Source organism: Phacochoerus africanus, chromosome 9, assembly GCF_016906955.1.
Source record: "Phacochoerus africanus isolate WHEZ1 chromosome 9, ROS_Pafr_v1, whole genome shotgun sequence".
In the NCBI taxonomy this organism is placed as follows: Eukaryota; Metazoa; Chordata; class Mammalia; order Artiodactyla; family Suidae; genus Phacochoerus; species Phacochoerus africanus.
Window position 1 is genome coordinate 56,284,916 of NC_062552.1, and position 18,461 is coordinate 56,303,376.

Sequence of the window (18,461 nt, forward strand, 5' to 3'; positions counted from 1 at the left end):
ATGAACCTTTACTGGTGAGCCTTCTCATTTATAATTTTCTTATTTCTAGTTGTGGCCTTTTCTACCTAGAGTAGTTATTTTAGTATTTGTTGTTAAGCTGATTTAGGGGTGCTGAATTCTCTTAGCTTTTGCTTATCTGTAAAGCTTTTGACTTCTCCTTCAAATCTGAATTAGTGCCTTAATTGCGTAGAGTATTCTTGACTGGAGGTATTTTTCTTTCATCACTTTAAGTATATTGGGCCTCTCCTTTCTGGCCTGCAGAGCTTCTGCTTAAAAAAATCAGCTTATAACCTTATCAGGATCCTCCTATGTTATTTGTTTCTTTTCCCTAGCTGCTTTCAATATTTTCTCTGTCTTTAATTTTGGTCAGTTTGATTAATATGTGTCTTGGACTGCTCCTCCTTGGGTTTATTTTATATGGTATTGGTTGTGCTTCCTGGATTTGAGTGAGTGAGTCCTTTCCCATGTTAGGGAAGGTTTTGGCTACTATCTCCAAATATTTTCTCTGGCCCTTTCTCTCTGCTCCTTCTGGCACCCCTATAATGCAAATTTTGGTGTGTTTAAAATTGTTCCAGAGTTCTCTTAGACTTTCCTCATTTCTTTTCATTCTTTTCTCTTTATTCTGTTCCATGTCAGTCTTCCACCTCGCTTATTTGTTCTTCTGCCTCCTGTATTCTGTTATTGGTTCCTGCCAGTGAATTTTTTTATTTTGGCTGTTGTATTTTGCATCTCTGCTTGTTTAATCTTTAAATCTTCTGTTTCTTTTTCCTTTGTTTTTAGGGCTGTACCCATGGCATATGGAGGTTCCCAGAAGGCATTGAATTGGAACTGTAGCTGCCAGCTTATGCCAGAGCCATAGCAACGTGAGGTCTGAGCCACATCTGCAACCTACACCACAGCTCATGGCAATGCTGGATCCTTAACCCACTGGGCGAGGCCAGGGATGGAACCCACATCCTCATGAATGCTAGTTGTGTTCATTAACCACTGAGCCACAACCAGAACTCCCTAAATCTTCTATTTCTTTGGTCAACGTTTCTTGTAATTTTTCTCTTTGCCTCCAGTTTTTTCCCAGATTTTGGATCATTCTTGCTACCATTACTCAGGACTTTTTCATGGAAGTTGCTTATCTCCAGTTCACTTAGCAGTTTTTCTGGGGGTTTGTCTTGTCCCTTCATCTGGCTCATATTTCTCCATCTTTCCATTTTGTATAGCTTTTTTTGTAGTCTCCTTTTCACACGGTACAGGATTGTAGCTCCTCTTGCTTCTGGTGCTTGCCCTCATGTAGGTGAAGTTGATACAGGGGCTTGTGGCAGGCTTCCTGATGGGAGGGACTGGTACCTGCCCACTGGTAGGTAGAGCTGAATCTTGTCCCTGTGGTGGCTGGAGCTTTGTCTCGGGTTGGAATTAGGAGGCTGTGTATCTAGGAGGACTTTAGGCAGCCTGTTTGCTGATGGGTGGGGCTGTGTTCCCAACCTGTTGGTTGTTTGGCCTGGAGCTTCTCAGCCCTGCCAGGTGGGGCCAGAGTTTTCCAAGTTCCCAGGCCAGGGATCAAACCTGTGCCACAGTGGCAACCCAAGCCACTGCAGTGACAATGCTGGATCTTTAACTCACTGCAGCACAAGAGAACTCCAATACATAAAATATTTTTAATTTTGATGATACTCAGTTTATTTTGTTGTTGCTTATGCCTTTCTTGTCATATCTAAAAATCCATCAGTCAGAGTTCCCATTCGTGGCACAGTGGTTAACGAATCCGACTAGGAACCATGAGGTTGCGGGTTTGATCCCTGGCCTTACTCAGTGGGTTAAGGATCCAGCGTTGCCGTGAGCTGTGGTGTAGGTTGCAGGACGGCTCAGATCCTGTGTTGCTGTGGCTCTGGTGTAGGCCGGTGGCTGCAGCTCCGATTAGACCTCTAGCCTGGGAACCTCCACATGCTGTGGGAGCGGCCCTAGAAAAGGCAAAAAGACAAAAAATAATAATAAATTTAAAAAATCCATTACTCAATCCAGGTTTTATAGTTAACACTCTTACATTTAGATCTTTGTTCTTTTTGAGTTAATTTTTGTATATTGTGTAAGATGAGTACAATGTCATTCTTTTGCTTGTGGCTGTCTGGCTGTGCCAGTCCTATGTGTTGAAAAGACTGTTCTTTCCTCATTGAATTGTCTTAGCATCCTGCCTGGTCAGGTCAATTGACCATATATGTTAGGGTGTTAATTCTCTTTTAAATGTTTGGCAGAATTCAGCCATTTAATCTTATTTTGGGGAAGTTTTTTGTGATAGCTAATTTCATCCTTTTACTTATTATAGGTTTATTCAGACTTCGTATTTCTTCTTGAGTCTCTTTTTAGTAATTTATGTCTTTCTAGAAATTTGTTCATTTCATCTAGGTTTTCTTTTTTTTTTTTTAACTTTTATTTATTTACTTTTTCTTTTTATGGCTGTACCTATGGCACATGGAATTTTCCGGGTTAGGGATTGAATTGGAGCCACAACCGTAAGCTTAAAATATAGCCATGGCAACACCAGATCCAAAGCACACCTGTGACCTATACCAAAGCTTGTGGCAATGCCAGGTCCTTAACCCACTGAGCAAGGCCAGGGATCAAACCCACATCCTTATGGACACTTGGATTCTTCACCCACTGTGAACCACAGCGGAAACTCCTCATTATGACAGTTTTCTAATTTGTTGTCATACAGTTTTTCATAGTATTCCCTTATAGTCAGTCCTTTTTATTTCTGTCAGATTGGTAGTTTTATTCCATCTTTCATAGTTGTTTGTTCTTTTTACTTGGTCAATCTATCTAAAGGTTCATCAATTTAAAGATCTTTTCAAAGGACCAGCTTTTAGTTGTGTTGAATTTTCTATTTTCCTATTCTTGATTTCATTTACTTCCTATGTAATCTTTATTATTTGTTTCCCTGTACTTCCTTTGGTGTTAGTTTGGTCTTTTTCAGTTATTTAAGGTTAAGGTTTTACTGATTTTTTAAAATTACAGGCTTCTTTTTTAATACGAGTATTTATAGGTACAAATTCCCCTCTAAGCACTGCTTCAGCTGCATCCTGTTAAGTTTTGGTATATTGTGTTTTCAGTTTCATTATCTCAAAATATTAGCTAATTTGCCTTGTGATTTCTTCTCTGACACATTGGCTTTTTAGGAGTGCGTAAATTTTCCCATATTTGTGAGTTTCCCAAATTTCCTTTTGTAATCTCATTCCAATCTCATTGTAATTGGAGGACATATTTGTATGATTTCAGTTTTAAATTTTTTATTTTTTTAATTACTTAATGAATTTTATTACATTTATAGGTGTACAACAATCATCACAACCCAGTTTTATAGCATTTCCATCCCAAACCCCCAAGCTGTCTCCTTTGGAAACCATAAGTTTTTCAAAGTCTGTGGCTCAGTATCTGTTCTGCAAAGAAGTTCATTGTGTCCTTTTCCTAGATTCCTCATGTCAGTGAAAGCATTTGATGTTGGTGTCTCATTGTCTGACTGACTTCACTTAGCATGATAATTTCTAGGTCCATCCATGTTGCAAAAAATGCCATTATTTCTTTCCTTTTAATGGCTGAGTAATATTCCATTCTGTGTATGTACCACATCTTCTGGATCCACTCCTCTGTCGATGGACATTTAGGTTGTTCTTCGTTATTGCACATAGTGCTGCAGTGAAGATCGGAGTATGTGTGTCTTTTCGAGTCATGGTTTTCTCTGGATAGATGCCCAGGAGTGGGATTGTTGGACCAAAAGGTAGTTCTATTTGTAGTTTTCTGAGGCATCTCCATACTGTTTTCCACAGTGGTTGCACCAATTTACAATCCCACCAACAGTGTACTAGGGTTCCTTTTTCTCCACACCCTCTCCAGCACTTATTGTTTGTAGACTTTTTGATGACAGCCATTCTGGCTGGTGGAAGATGGTACCTCATAGTGGTTTTGATTTGCATTTCTCTAATAATTAGTGATGTTGAACATCTTTTCATGTGTTTTTTGGCCATTTGTATATGTCTTTGGAGAATTGTCTGTTTAGATCTTCTGCCCATTTTTTGATGGGGCAGTTTTTCGAGGCTTGTTTTATTGTCCTAACATTTGACGTGTTCTGGCAAATGTTTTGTGTGTGCTTGAGAAGAAGGTGGATTTAGCTCTTGGGTAGACTGTCCTATAGATCTCTGTTATGTCTGGTTGGTTTATGGTGTTGCTCAATCTTCTGTTTCCTTGTTGATCTTCTGTATAATTGTTCTCTCTATTACTGAAAGCAGGATATTATTGAAGTCTCCAAGTAATATTGTTGATGTACCTATTTTTTTCCTTCATTTCTGTCAGGTTTTTTTTTTTTTTTCCATATAGTTTGAGTTCCTACTGTTAGGTGTGTATATGTCTACTTAATGTATTGAACTTTTTTCATCTTTATTATAAATTTTTAAAACCTTTTTTATATTTAAAGTATTTAAACTTTTTTTTATAACTTATTGTAATGTACTTTTGTCTTTTGTGACCTTTTTTGGCCTAAAATCTATTTTGTTTGACAATACTATAGCCATGCCTGCTCTCTTTTGTATAAAATATTTTTCCTTATCCTTCTACTTTCCAACCTCTTTGTGTCTTTATATCTAAAGTGAGCTTACAGACAGCATATAGTTGGATAATGTTTTTAAAGATCCATTCTGCTAATTTCTTCCTTTTAATTGAAGCACTTGATCCAGTTACATTTAATGTAATTATTGATAGGGAAGGATTTCTGCCACTTTCTACTTATTTTCCGTGTATCTTATATCTCTTTTGTTCTTCCATTTTCCATTACTGCCTTTTTTGTATTTAGCTGATTTTTTTTTGTAGTGTAGTGTACCATTTTAATTCTCTTCATCTTGTCTTTTCTGTATATTTTCTAATTATTTTCTTAGTGTTTACCTTGGAGATTACAGTTAATATCTTAAACTTATCTTATTGAATAATACCAGCTTAGTTTCAGTAGTATACACTCTGTTCCTATATATTTCCATCATATTTAGTAAGTTTACCACCATTATTTCTTCGAATTTTTTCCTACCCTTTTTTCTTCCTTGCTCTTATTCTCGGACTCCCAGTATTTGTATATTATTATGCTTAATGGTGTTCCACAGTCCTTTGGGCTGTGTTCATTTTTTTTCATCCTTTTTTCTTTCTGCTCAGATGGATAATTTTGATTATCTTATCTTGATGTTTATTGATTCTTCTGTTTTGCTCAAATCTGATGTTGAACCCCTCTAATGAATTTTTCATTTATTGTTGTATTTTTCAGCTCTAAAATTTCTCTTTGCCTCTGTTTTAGAACTTCTATTACTTTATTAATAGTCTCATTTTGTTTATGCCTTGTTTCCCCCCTTCTTTTAGTTCTTTATTTTTTTTCCTTGAGCTCTTTGAACATATTTAGAATATTTGATTTAACATCTTTGACCAGTGATTCCAGTGTCTGGGCATTCTCAAAGGTGTTTTTTGTAAAATTCTTCCTTTTTTTTCTTAGGCATATTTTCCTGTTTCTTTACCTGCTTTGTAATTCTTTATTGAGAATATAGGTAATTTGAATATTATAGTTTGTTAGCCCTGGAGTTCAGATTCTCCTGCTCCTGAGGGATTGCTCATCTTTGCTTATGGAGGGCTGTCCACTTGCACCTTTTCCAACTGTTTTTACAAAGCGTGTATTCCTGGAGTTCCTGTTGTGGCACAGCGGAAATGAATCTGACTAGTATCCATGAGGATGCATGTTCGATCCCTGGCCTTGCTCAGTGGGTTAAGGATCTGGGGTTGCCTTGAGCTGTGTAGTCTCAGGTGTGGCTCGGATCTGGCATTGTTGTGGCTGTAGTGTAGGCCAGCAGCTGCAGCTCCAATTTGACCCTTAGACCAAGAACTCCTACATGCCGTGGGTACGGCCCTAAAAAGCAAACAAAAAACTTGTGTGGTCACTGGAGTTTCTGTTCTTTTATCTCTGTGGCTAGCCAAGGACCTGACAGATATTTCCTTAAATGTCTGGCTCCAGAAAGGGAAAAACAAGAAGGTTTTCCTGTCGCTTCAAATCTTCTAATAGCTGCAGTGTGAAATGCTTCTACAGCCTGAGAGACCAGAAACAAAGACAGATGTCTGCACCAGCCCCCAGGGCTCCACTCTCCAGGGCACACTGACTGAACTGTGTAACCCCAAATTTGGAAGACGGGGTCCTCACTGTCTGCCCTGCCACCAGCCAACCGCTCCTAGAATATGGGCCGCTGTCCCTACAGCTGCCGTGTAGCTGAGGAAAGGAGGCTGGTAGCTGGTTCCTTTGTGTTATTCTGATCAAGTACTTCCCTGGTTGTCAAAAGTGTCTGGTCAGATTCCAGAGTTCTAAAACAGCTTATTCTGGTTATTTTTTCCTAGGTTACTAGTCGTTTTGGAGGAGGGACCAAACCCTAGAGAGCTTCCTACCTCGCTGTTTTGTGTGATGTCACTTTCCCTGAGGATTACAGTTAATATCTTATAATTTATCTAGTTGAGGTTAATACCAGCTTAGTTTTAGGAGTATACAAAAACTTTGCTCTTAGGTAGCTAGCCCTATTTCCTACCCCTATCTTTGTGCTATATTGTCATACATCTTACATCTTTATACACTGTATGCCCATCAACACAGATTTATAATCATTTATAATCTTATATTTAAACTCAAAGGAGGAAAGAGTTACAAACAAAAATAATTTTATTCCATTTCTGCCTTTCTTTGTACCTTTACCACTGCTCTTTAATTCTTCATGTGGGTTCATGTTACTCTCTAGGGCCCTCTCATTTCAGCCTGAAGGACTCCTGGTAGTAATACTTGTAGGGCTGGTCTGCTCGTGTCAGATTTTCTCAGTGTTGTTTGGGGGTATTTTTTGGCAGGGTTGGGGGAAGGTGCTGATTTCTCTTTCGTGTTTGGAAGAATAGTGTTACAGGATGTAGAATTCTTGATTGAGTCCTTTTCTTTCAGCCCTTTCCTTTGATCACACTGCCTTTTTGTTATCCTGTGTTTCTGATGAGAAATCACCTGTTAATTTTATTGAGAATTCCTTGTACATGACAGATCTCTTCTAATTTCTTGATTCTGTCAAGATTCTCTTCCCCTTTGGCTTCTGACAGTTTGATTATGATTTGTCTGGTGTGGATCTCTAACTTTATTGAGCTTCCAAGAAATGTAATGCCTTTCATCAGACATGGGAAGTTTTCAGCCAGTATTTCTTCAAATGTTTTTTCTGCTTCTTTATCTCCTCTTCTTCTGGAACTCCCACTATGTCTATGTTGTGTTTGATTGTGTCCTACAGGTATATGAGACTGTTGACTTTTTTTTATTCTTTTTTCTTTTTGTCCCTCAGACTGGATAATCTCAATTACTTGTCTTCAGATTTGTTGATTCTCCCTTCTGGCACCTCATATCAACTACTGGGCCCCTCTAATGAATTTTTCTTTTTAGATAATGTAATTTTCATCTTTACAATTTCTATTTGGTTCTTTGTTAACGATTTCTGTCTCTGTTGATATTCTGTATTTGGCAAGTCATGAAGGTCATACTTTCCTTTAGTTCCTTTAGTTCTTTAGATAGGATTTCTTGTAAGTTCTCTGAACATATTTCAGAAAGCTAGTTTAAAGTTTTAGGCTAATAAATCCAATATCTGGGCTTTCTTAGGTTGGTTTTACTGAATGATTTTCCCCCTCTTGTGCATGGGCTATACTTTCTTGTTTCTTGACTCATTTTTTTTGTTGACAACTAGGCATTTTAAATAATACATTGAGTCAACTCCGACATCAGACCTGGGCAGGGTTGTTTTTACTGTTACTGCTTTTGTTTACTTTCCTGACCTCATTCTTTCAAGTTTGTATTCTGTCATATATAGCTGCTGAAGTCTCTGCTTAGTTAGCTGAATGAGCAGCTAAGGGCTGGACAGAGATTTCCTTACATGCCTGGAAATAGTAAGTTTCCTAGCCTTTGCTGAGGGGAGCTATGTGTGCAGTGGCTCATGTCTTTAGTACCCAGTCAGGCATTTTACAACTCTGCATTCTGTTTTCCAGAGCTTCAAGGTCAGCCAAAGGTGACAGCTGAGGGCCTTCTTGGTCCATCCTGGGCGTGCACACACATGGACTGCACGTGGACTTTTAGGTTCCCAAGAACGTGTCAGCAGTTAACAGTGTCCCCTTTAGACATCTCATTTTCTAGTTTTCCAGTCTACACTTTGATTAGCCCCAAGTGGTTTGCCCCAAGTGTTATCACCACCTCCAGCAGCTGTGATGTTTATAGTTGCTGCTGATTGTTTTCAGTAGTAAATGCTCCCTGGGAAAAGGTTGTTTGCACCAGATGAATTCTGAGGTAGGTCAAATAGAGACAGGTCTTATGAGTGGGATTTTCCAGGGAGCCGCCAGACAGGCCCGCTGTGACAGTTATCAGGGAGTGGGGTTTTGGAGGAGCTTGGATCCCATTCTCCAGAAGCTCCTGGGCTATTGGTTTCACTGTGATTGTGGGCTATTGAATTTCAAGGTCTGGGGCAAGTTCCACAAAGCTTGCTATTCTTAGTGAGATTCAGCTGTTTTTGTTGAATAAACTACTCCCTGGATTGTTGCAGATTTCCAGAGTTCTGGAAATAATGATTTTGACCATTTTTGCCACTGTGCTCATTCCTGTTATGAAAGAGTTTTTTCAAAGGTCTTTATTCCTCATTCCCACTGACATCACTCCTCTTTCTAGTCATTTTTAATCTCCCTTAAAACCAGTCCTCCCATTAGTAGTCTGTCTAATTGAAAAAAATGTATGACAGCTAGATTTATCTTTATATTAAATATATTAACATTCCATGGCATATTGGCATTTTCACATGCTTAAGAACTACCAACTAGGTGGACAGATGTGTTAACACTAATGAGTGAGCACTTTTAATAATACTTTACATTGGATTACTTATTATTAAACTCTAATAGTGCTGCTACTAAAATGTTCTATCATGTTAAATTAGACCATGGTCCACAAGACCATTAAGAGCCACTCCAGCTAAGTTAGAAGCTATATTTAAGTTCAAGCTGTTCCCTCTGCCTGGCTGCTCCTTGATAAAATTATATAACATTCGCACTGTTTTCATTTTAGGTTTTCGCAAGCTGCTGACTAAGAGTGTGGCTGAGACTCCAGTACATAAGCAAATCTCCAGAAGGCTACTTCATAGACAGATCAAGGGCAGGTGAGGGACATCCTTGTCTAACTTCTTCATACACCTACGCAGCCCTCCTAATCTCGTGGGTCACTGTTTACCTTCTCATGCCCTTCGTGACTTAAGTCTTTGTGATTGGCCTCTGTTACTTGGCATATATCAATAGTTCATTCTGTTTTATTGCTGAATAGTATTCCGTTGAGCGGCTATTCCACAATTTGTGTTGACATGGGTAAGGAGGGAGGCTCACTGCCTGGGAAGGCTGGAGGCTTGGGGTCCCAGCTTAGCCTGTTCAGACGGGGGTGTGGTGGGGCCACAGTTCTCCTGGCAGTTGGTTGGAGTAGGGCAGCTCTTGTCTGAAAGTCTGTCTTGCTTGGCTGCCCCTTTTCCTGGTTCTTTGGCTAGAGAGAGCTAGCTTTCCTTAGGGCAGTTTCCGTTTGCACTTCTTAGTGTATCAGAGAGCTGTTAGCTTCTCAAGCCCCCAATCCAGGATCTATGAAGCAAAAAGGAAACCCTGGGAGCTTGCCGCTCTCTCCTCAGGTCCTGAGGTCCCCGCCTCTTCTCTCCACTTCTGAGAGTCTTACACTTGCTTTACATGTAACATGCAGGGTTCTTAGCTGTATGTAACCATGTGGATGAGAAGTGCATCTGCTCCTTCTTGTCCAGGCTTCATCTGGACATTGTGTGTGGATTTTACACACTTGTGCAGTTTATGTGCAGGGTCAATTGCAAGAAGTGAACTCGTGGGTCAGAAGATGTACATGTTTTTAATTTTGATGTTGTAAAACTGCTTTCCAAAAAAATTGTTGTAACCATTTCACTCTTGACAGTAGTGTATGAGGGCTTGCCAATGTGGTGTCATCAAGACCTCCTGTGGTCCTGTGAGGTGAGAGGCTGTATCTCTGTAACGTGTTAATTATGACTGATACTGAATAGTCCTTGTGCTTGTTGTTCCTCCAGATCCTCTGATCCCGGTCCTGATATTGACGTTGTTGAAGAGTCTCCGGAAAAAGGAGAAGATGGTATTATCTAGTTTTGTTTTTGGGGAGGGGGGGTTCTATTTTTTTGTGTTTTATCTACTTTCTGTGAAAGCCTTTTTTTTTTCTTTTTTTGTCTTTTTAGAGCCTGCACCCACAGCATATGGAAGTTCTCAGGCTAGGGGTTGAATCAGAGCTATAGCTGCCAGCCTATATCACAGCCACAGCAACACTGGATCCGAGCCACGTCTGTAACCTACACCACAGCTCATGGCAACGCCGGATCCTTACCCCACTGAGCAAGACCAGGGATCAAACCTGTGTCCTCATTTATACTCATCAGATTTGTTAACCACTGAGCCATGACGAGAACTCCTGTGAAAGCCTTTCTGTACTTGTGTTGTCATTCAGCATATCCTAAGATATTTTACAGACATGACGGCTCTGGGCCCACAGTATACGTCAGTACATGTTTACTGGTAAATGGTCTTTTACACAGAATGTACTGAGAGTTTCTGAGAAGTATTTTTACAAAATATAAATGAGATTCAGAGCAAAAGCTCAACTACGTTAATATAAAGTACTGTAGCTTATTTTTAAACATGATGAATGAGGGGGTTTCCAAACGCTAATTCCTTTTTTTTTAAATCAAGTAGTTAATGTTTAGTGTAGAAAAATCAGAAAATTTAGAGAAGCCAAAATCTTAATTATTAGTAGATAATCCTGTAAATTGGAAATACTCCGTTAACATTTAGCTTTAATATTACTCTTACGGGGTTTGTTTCTATACAAATATATGTATAAATATGAAAACCATGATTTTTAAATTTTTAACAAGTCACGCTATACTTTACAAACCTTTTTTTTAGTCTATACCACACTTAAAGGTGGCAGTTATGAGACATCTGTAGGTTAATACAGTCTAGGCGTCGTTTTTGTTTTTTTTGTGTTTTTTTCACTTTGTTGGGACCACACATCTTATCCATATTGGCTTTGTCACAACACTTCAGAGATCTCAAAGCCAGTACCTTGTCAAATTTCCATCTTTTACATGATGTTACGTAAATCTTATCCATTTCATACATGGGGAAATGTCATGTGTGTTTTGCATTTCTTACTGGTTACTAACTACGATTCTGGTTTTATAGAAGTAAGTTTGAGACGAAGTCCTCGAATCAAGCAACTATCATTCAACAGAACAAATTCTGGTTCCTTCTACTCTGTGTCTCAGCCAAAGTCTCGAAGTATACAAAGAGTTCACTCCTTCCAGCAAGTCAAGTCAGGTAACATTCTTCCCTCCCTGTCTTCGGGGGTCCACACGAACTTGGTGGGAGGTATTGTTGGGAAAAGAAGTATGAAATCTGACATTTTCTTACTTGACACTGGGGGAGTAGACTAGATATAAATATTTGAGGTTCAAGGTGATGGACAGGTGGAACAGTCCATGGCCACCGTCATCAGTCATCTCCTTGGATTCATTTGCACAGCAGGTTGTCCACACTGTCCTTGGGGAAATTACCTGTAATTTCCACCCTATGTTCAGATCCTACCAAAAGATATCCCCAGGTGGAAGGTGCTGTCTGTATGTCCTTCTTTTATCCATCATTAGCTTGGATCATCAGATGTGTCTTTTTATATTTGTCTTTGTAAATTAAACTGTTTCAGTTGCCTACATCTCCTAACATAGAGACTGCGCTTAATATGCAGTCTTAAAATTCAGGAAGGCACATTATTGCCACTGCTGTCAATTAGGTGGCTCTCAAAAAAGATGAGGTGTCCTCTCTTTTGTATGGACTGGCTGTTTATGAGTCTTGGGGGAAGAGGAGTTGAGAAAGAATTCAGTATTGCCACTGTTTTTGACTTGCAGACCAAAGAGAAAATTCTCCAATCCAAAGTATTCGGTCTCCCAAGAGGCTTCTTTTTGGGGCAGTGTCTGAGATGATCAGTCCCTCAGAGAAGGGTTCAGCTCGAATTAAAAGGCCTTCAGGAAACACAATGGATTCTGCAATGCTTACAGCTTATCAGGTATAAAATCACTATGATGTTTACAATAGTTTGAGGAACACAGAGACATGGACGAGGAAATCCCCTGAGTCCATCAGGGAAGAGAAAATAATCATAGAGATGAGAGTTGGTTGGGGTTGACCCAAAGGAATGATTCGTGGGGGGGGGGGACTTATGGTAGCAGCTCGGGGGTTGGGGACAGAAAGGGCTCATCTACCATTTACACTGGGCACCACGTATGCCCCTTCCTGCGACGGTCAGTGTCATTCATCTGGTCTGTTAGATTGCCCACTGGATCCAGTTAGAAACCTGGGAGTCCCTGGATGTCTCCCTCTCTTCAGGCTTGCTTGCCTAATCAGTCCTGCCCATCTTATTGACAGACTATCTCATACCCATTCCCTCTTCTCCATCCCTGCAGTTCCTGCCCAGAACACTTCAGCAGCCTTTTCCCTCTCACACCCATCCTGCCCCAGTGGTTAGAGTGACCTTTGTGACCCCATCAGATGTTCCTCTGACCACATGACTTTGCTTGAAGCTCCACAGACGCTTCATCTGTTAGAAAAAAGTTTTCCTGAAATGGAACCCTGCACTCAAAAATAATCGTCTTTGTTTGGAAACCCACAAAACTGCCTAGAGGAGGGGGAGGACCTGGAGGGAGCTGTGGGGAAGAGTTTGAAAACCACAGATCTACAGGACCATGTTCCGTCTCCTCCCTGGTCTGCCCCCTGCTGGCCTGGCTGGCCTGGGTCCTCATGCCTGCTTCACACTCCACCTTCCCAGCAGCCTAGGACATAAACAGCTGCTGCTTTTGACCTGTGTGCCTCTGTGTGTTTTCTGTGGCTAAGATCTCCCCGACATGCCTATCTTTTGTCCCCATTCTTTAAGACATGGCCTGCTATTCCTGTTCCCTCTCCTGCCCGCCAGGTTAGACAGCCAGCCCTGCTTGTGCTCCCCTGTCACTGCATGGGCCACTGTATTATCTATCTGGGCCTCACATGAAATGATCAAATAAGATTAAACAATAGGTGTCTGACCTCCTCACCCGCTGGAGTATTTAACTGCATTTTTGTTGAGAAGGAAGGGAAGTTTTTGGTTGGGGAGTGTCCTTTCTGAGATGTTAAATTTGTTGTTAAATTTGGGAAGTTTTTGGTTGGGGAGTGTCCTTTCTGAGATGTTAAATTTCTGAAATGTCATATGTCCATGGCCTGCTATGCCCGTGGATTCCATGTTCCCTCTCACCTCCTGCACATGGCAGGTACTTGAGAGCACGCGTTGAATGCCAGCGAACAGCATGTGATGTGGCTCCTAGAGGCTGCTTTAGGCTGAGATCAGAAATAGTTCCCAGTGAAGAGCAGAGATTACTAAACACTCTTTAGAGAATATGGGTTACAGAGTTCCCGTCAAGGCACAGCAGAAACGAATCTGACTAGGAACCATGAGGTTGTGGGTTCAATCCCTGGCCTCGTTCAGTGGGTTAAGGATCTGGTGTTTCCCTGAGCTGTGGTATAGGTTGAAGACACAGCTTGGATCGGATGTTGCTGTGGCTGTGGCATAGGCTGGCAGCTGTAGCTCCCGATTGGACCCCTAGCATGGGAATCTCCATATGCTGCAGGTGAGGCCCTAAATAAAAAGCAAAAAAACGAGAGAGAATATGGGTTATGATGTTCAAACACTGAAATATGCAACTTTCATTACAGACTCCTGAGAAGAGGTCCTGGAAATGTCCAAGTTCTAAAGCAACACCAAGAAGATACCCTCATACACCGCAAACTCCACTGCACACCCTGGAGAGGCTGCAAGGCTCCCCTGCAGAGATGACCCCAGCCAAACAGGTCATATTTAAGGAGTTCTTAAAAGACGACTCCTCACACAGCTGGGATTCACCATGTCAATCAAAAGTCACTCCTCGGAAAGGACTCTCCCTAGTAGAAGGTGCTTCTCCTCTTAAAACGATACTGAGAACTCCCCAAAGGCCAGGTAGTCAGCTGCCTAGATTTTTGCAGAATTCTACCTGGCCATCTTTGGTGAATTCCAGTCCAGAAAGCACCTCCTGTTCAGCAGCCGTGGTTCCATCAACTGCCCAGACCAGGGGTGAGTGTCTTACTCCCATCAGATACTCTCCTCGAACACCTTCGAGGGCGGCAGCCCTAAGGGTACAAGGAGAAGCCGCCTTCATGGGCACACCACCAACTCAGAAACACCAACTCCCCTGGGGCTCCGCAGCATCTCAGGCAGAGAAACTGGCACGGCAGAGGAAGGACGAAGCTGTCAAAACCCCAGGCAGACCAGGGGACACAGCTCTGACTTCTCCAAAGAAGCCCCTTACCTCTTCTTTATGTGCTGTTTCCAAGAGCCCTTTTAGGAAATTGCCTGTAGACTCTCCTCCCCCTGGAGAACGGGATTGGCGAGAGGTCCAGAAATCAGCCAACACAGCCCCATCTCCCTGCTGTCCTCCTTCGACGCCCTCCAAGATCTGGCAGAGAGCCAGGCCCGCCCCCCGGCCTCCGCCGCCCCCTTCTAAGACTGGGACAGGACCTAGAAAGGCCTCTAAAGCTCAAAGCCGCTTCCTGGAAGGCCAGCCTCACAGTTCTGCTGCCCTGAGGGCTGCCATGACCGACAGCCCAGCTCCCATCACCAACAGCCCAGCTCCCATCACAGACACGAGAAGGAAGCAGGAGGAAGCCGCCCTCTCCCCTCTACCTTCTCCAGAAAGCCATAGTCACCATGCGGCAGACTTCGGGGATGACTGGTGTGCGTCCCCTCAGCTGCTTACTGCCAGAGACTCGGCCTTTCTCACTCTGCTGGATGAAGCCCAGCACCGCGGCAGTGAGAACTTGAAAAGCAGCGTTGACCCCGTAGAAGAGGGCGAGGCGTCCAGAACAGTGGCTGCAGATGAGAAGCCGTCACCGCGTCACCCTGGCATTCCTCCGCCTTCTCCCTCCTCCGAGCCCAGCTCCCCTGCGACCCCCTCCTATGACCTGCGCTGCACCGCAGGCAGGAGGCAGCGCCGGGCTGCCGCCCAGCTAGAGACTCTGCGAGCAGCGTCCTGGCCCTCCCGGGCCTCCCCCGGCCCGCAGACCTACGAGGTGGAGCTGGAGATGCAAGCCTCTGGTCTGCCCAAGCTGCGGATTAAAAAGGTGGACCCTGGCTCTCTGTCCGAAGCCGAGACCCTGCGAGGGGAGGAGAGCGCCCTCCCCGGGCTCAGCGTACCCAGGCCCAGCAAGTCCTCAGGCAAACCCGAAGCCACCTACCTGTCACCCCCCTGCCTTCGTCCCTCGCACAGCACCCCCGGCAAGAGCAGGGGACAGACCTATATCTGCCAGTCCTGTACTCCCACCCGCTGCCCCTCCAGCACCCCCTCTCCATTTCAGACAGACGGTGTCGTTCCTTGGACACCGTCCCCCAAGCACAGCGGGAAGACCACCCCCGACACGATTAAAGACTGGCCCCGCAGGAAGAGAGCGGTGGACTGCAGCCTCGGCCCATCTGCCGGGAGGGGCGAGGTCAGTGGGGACCTCCCTGGGGGCGTGTGGCTGCTGGAGCCGGAGGGGAAGGAGCAAGGCCTTGGACTCAGCATCACCAAGACCCCCATCCTGGGGGACTTTGAGCTCGGAGTGTGTAAGCTGCCAGACCAGTCGCCTCCCAGGGACAGTGTGCCTAAGGCAGAGGAAGCCGCCTCCTGGGGACAGTTTGGGCTGGGGTCCAGGAAGAGATTCCTTTCAGCAGAGGGGGAAGCTGAGGGTCAAGCCAAAAGGGTCTGCGACGAGCAGAAAGGAGACTCAGAAGTCACTAGGAGTGAGGAGACATCTCCAGGCACCAGTGCGCGGCAGCTTCCCTCCTCGGGAGAGGATGACGAGGTGTTTGCTTCAGGTGAGTCTGCCCAGCAGTTCCACGAGGATGCGCCTTTCGGGAAGGCTCGTCTGGGCTGCGGGCTGCGCTGACTGCGCTGTCGCTTCAGGTGCCACCCCGCCTCCCAGCTATGCCGTGAGGAGCTGCCTCTCTGCCAGCAGTCTGCAGGCGCTGACCCACTCTCCGCTGCTATTCCAGACGAAGATGCCCTCCTCTCGGGGGAAAGACGCCAGAGGTAATTTGTTGAAGCTGGAGATGTTACCAGGATCAAACCTCCATCCTTCTGGTGACCCCTGGTGGCTTGGGGCTTGCAGTAGTTGCGTCCTGGAGGAGCTGTGGGACCCACCCAGTGTGGGATGGATGGGTTCATTCCTGCAGTGTGGTGTGTCCTTCCCAGAGAAATCCACATTAGGACTTCATGGGGGTTCCCATCGTGGTGCAGGGGAAACAAACCCAACTAGAATCCAGGAGGACCTCAGTTCGATCCCTGGCCTCGCTCAGTGGGTTAAGGATCCAGCATTGCTGTGAACTGTGGTGTAGGTCACAGACTTGGCTCGGTTCCCACGTTGCTGTGGCTGTGGCGTAGGCCGGCAGCTGTAGCTCTGATTCGACTTGTAGCCTGAAAACTTCCATGTGCCTCGGGTTCGGCCCTAAAAAGCAAAACAAACAAACAAAAAAAAACTTCCATGCATTTGAACGTGAACCTCTCAAAATCCTATCAGATTACTTCAGTTTCTTGAAGATGGTGACCAAGGCGGGCACACAGTCACTGCTCGTCTGTGGTCACTGCGGCCTGAGGGGAGAGCAGCACGCATGGCAGGTGGTGTGTGGGGAGCCAGCCATTTCCCTGAGGGGGTGATGCCCGTGTCCCTGTACGTGTGCTCTGAGAAAGGACTGGCTACTGTCATCAGTCTTCAGAGTCTAGGAGTCCCCTTGACCCCCCTGGAAAGAGCAAGACTGAGCCTGTTAACTGTTAGGTTTCCTTCTGTTGCTGGGACTGAAGGGGGAGGGCAGCAGTGGGAGGGGGGTGTGTATACACAAAAGAAATTGGTTCTCTTCTGTCCAGACCTTTATCTAAATCACCAAAGAGCAAAACCCCCACAGATTTGAGACAAAAAGAACGCAAAGTATCGAAGTGCATTTTCACAGCTACTTGTTACTGCAGGGCTCAGTGCTGACATTGAGGGTGGAAAGCCTGGTAGAAAAAAGCAGAGGGAAGGTTTCTACAGGTGACAGAACCTACAAGCAATGCCAGTTTTCATAAGTCCTTTTCACTGGAAGCCTCTGCACTTCTAGCTCATTTTCTTTTGTTCCAGTCTCAGTGACTTCCTGCATGCTAGCTAATTCTTTTTGCCTTTTTCTAGAAGAGGATGTAGAAGTATTTCCCTCTGCAGCAGAAGACTCTCCCTTCAGCCGAGCATTCTCCAGGAGACGTCACATCAGCAGAACATATACACGGAAAAAGCTGATTAGCTAATTAGCGTGGGACTGGTTTCGGGACTAACCACAAACACTACAGAGCTTGTCCAGAGCCACTGCACTCCCTGACAGGACACGTGCTCTGTAAGCAGTTTCCTCTGGACATAGAAGGAATTCTAGACACGTACCAGAAAAGAATTCTTAGCCATATATCCAGAAATTCGGTTCATCTGAGCCAGGGCCCTGCTGGTCCCTTCAGCATATGTAACCCTCAGCTTGCTGCACAGAAACTAGAATAACCAGGGCTTAATGGAACTGAGGAAATGGAAAACATGATGGTGAGGTCAGCCAGGTCCACGAGGTCATAAAGGGGGGCCTGGCCCCGAGCCTCCTGAAACCGTGATCAGCTCTCCCTCTCATGGAATCCGTCCAGTCCCAAGCCCAGCCCTGACCCACCAATGCTTGCCCCATGGTAGGGAGGTGCTATTGCTGGTGGCCACTAGTGAGCTACACTAGGTGTAGTTCAGAGGCCACCTAGGAGTCAAGAACCAGACAAGGAACTGTAAGACCAGGATCCCATTCCAGCCCCAGCCGTGATCATTTGCAAGTCAGACTGCTCTGCTTCACCTGTGAAATGGGAGAGGGACCCCAGGCTGGAGGCAGACTTGGAAGCAGCATACACAAACGGAACACGGTCACAGGGGCAGAACAAATGTTTTGCCTTCCCTGGGGAACAATAAATTTATCTCTAGCTACTGAGCATCTGCTGCATTTCTGTATGACGTTCCAGCCTGAGGTTAACTATGACCATAGACTTGCTCTGGTCTGCGGTGCAGCCACATCTCAAGGTCAATCCTGGCAGTCAGACCCTCAGTTCCCACCATTCACAGGGAGACTCACCTGAGTTGTGTTTTTGCCTGGAGCGCCCCATGGACCAGCTCACTGTCAAGTCTTGGCCAGGAGCCTGACTGATGGTGAGGGCTGATTCAGAGCTATCTCATAGTCTCCGAAAAGCTTTCAAGCCTGT

At 44.3% G+C, this 18,461-nt stretch overlaps 1 protein-coding gene across 1 annotated transcript in view; it reads left to right on the top strand.

Moving 5' to 3' along the window:
• TICRR (TOPBP1 interacting checkpoint and replication regulator) overlaps positions 1-18,194 on the top strand; it is a 56,534-nt gene extending 38,340 nt beyond the window's left edge. Inside the window, exons 16-22 of the mRNA XM_047794919.1 lie at positions 9,125-9,215; positions 10,146-10,207; positions 11,311-11,445; positions 12,030-12,187; positions 13,864-16,036; positions 16,125-16,250; positions 17,380-18,194. Of these exons, the coding sequence (XP_047650875.1) occupies positions 9,125-9,215; positions 10,146-10,207; positions 11,311-11,445; positions 12,030-12,187; positions 13,864-16,036; positions 16,125-16,250; positions 17,380-17,492 (2,858 nt within the window). The 3' untranslated portion in view covers positions 17,493-18,194. The remainder of the gene's footprint in view (positions 1-9,124; positions 9,216-10,145; positions 10,208-11,310; positions 11,446-12,029; positions 12,188-13,863; positions 16,037-16,124; positions 16,251-17,379) is intronic.
• The last annotated feature ends 267 nt before the right edge of the window (positions 18,195-18,461 follow it).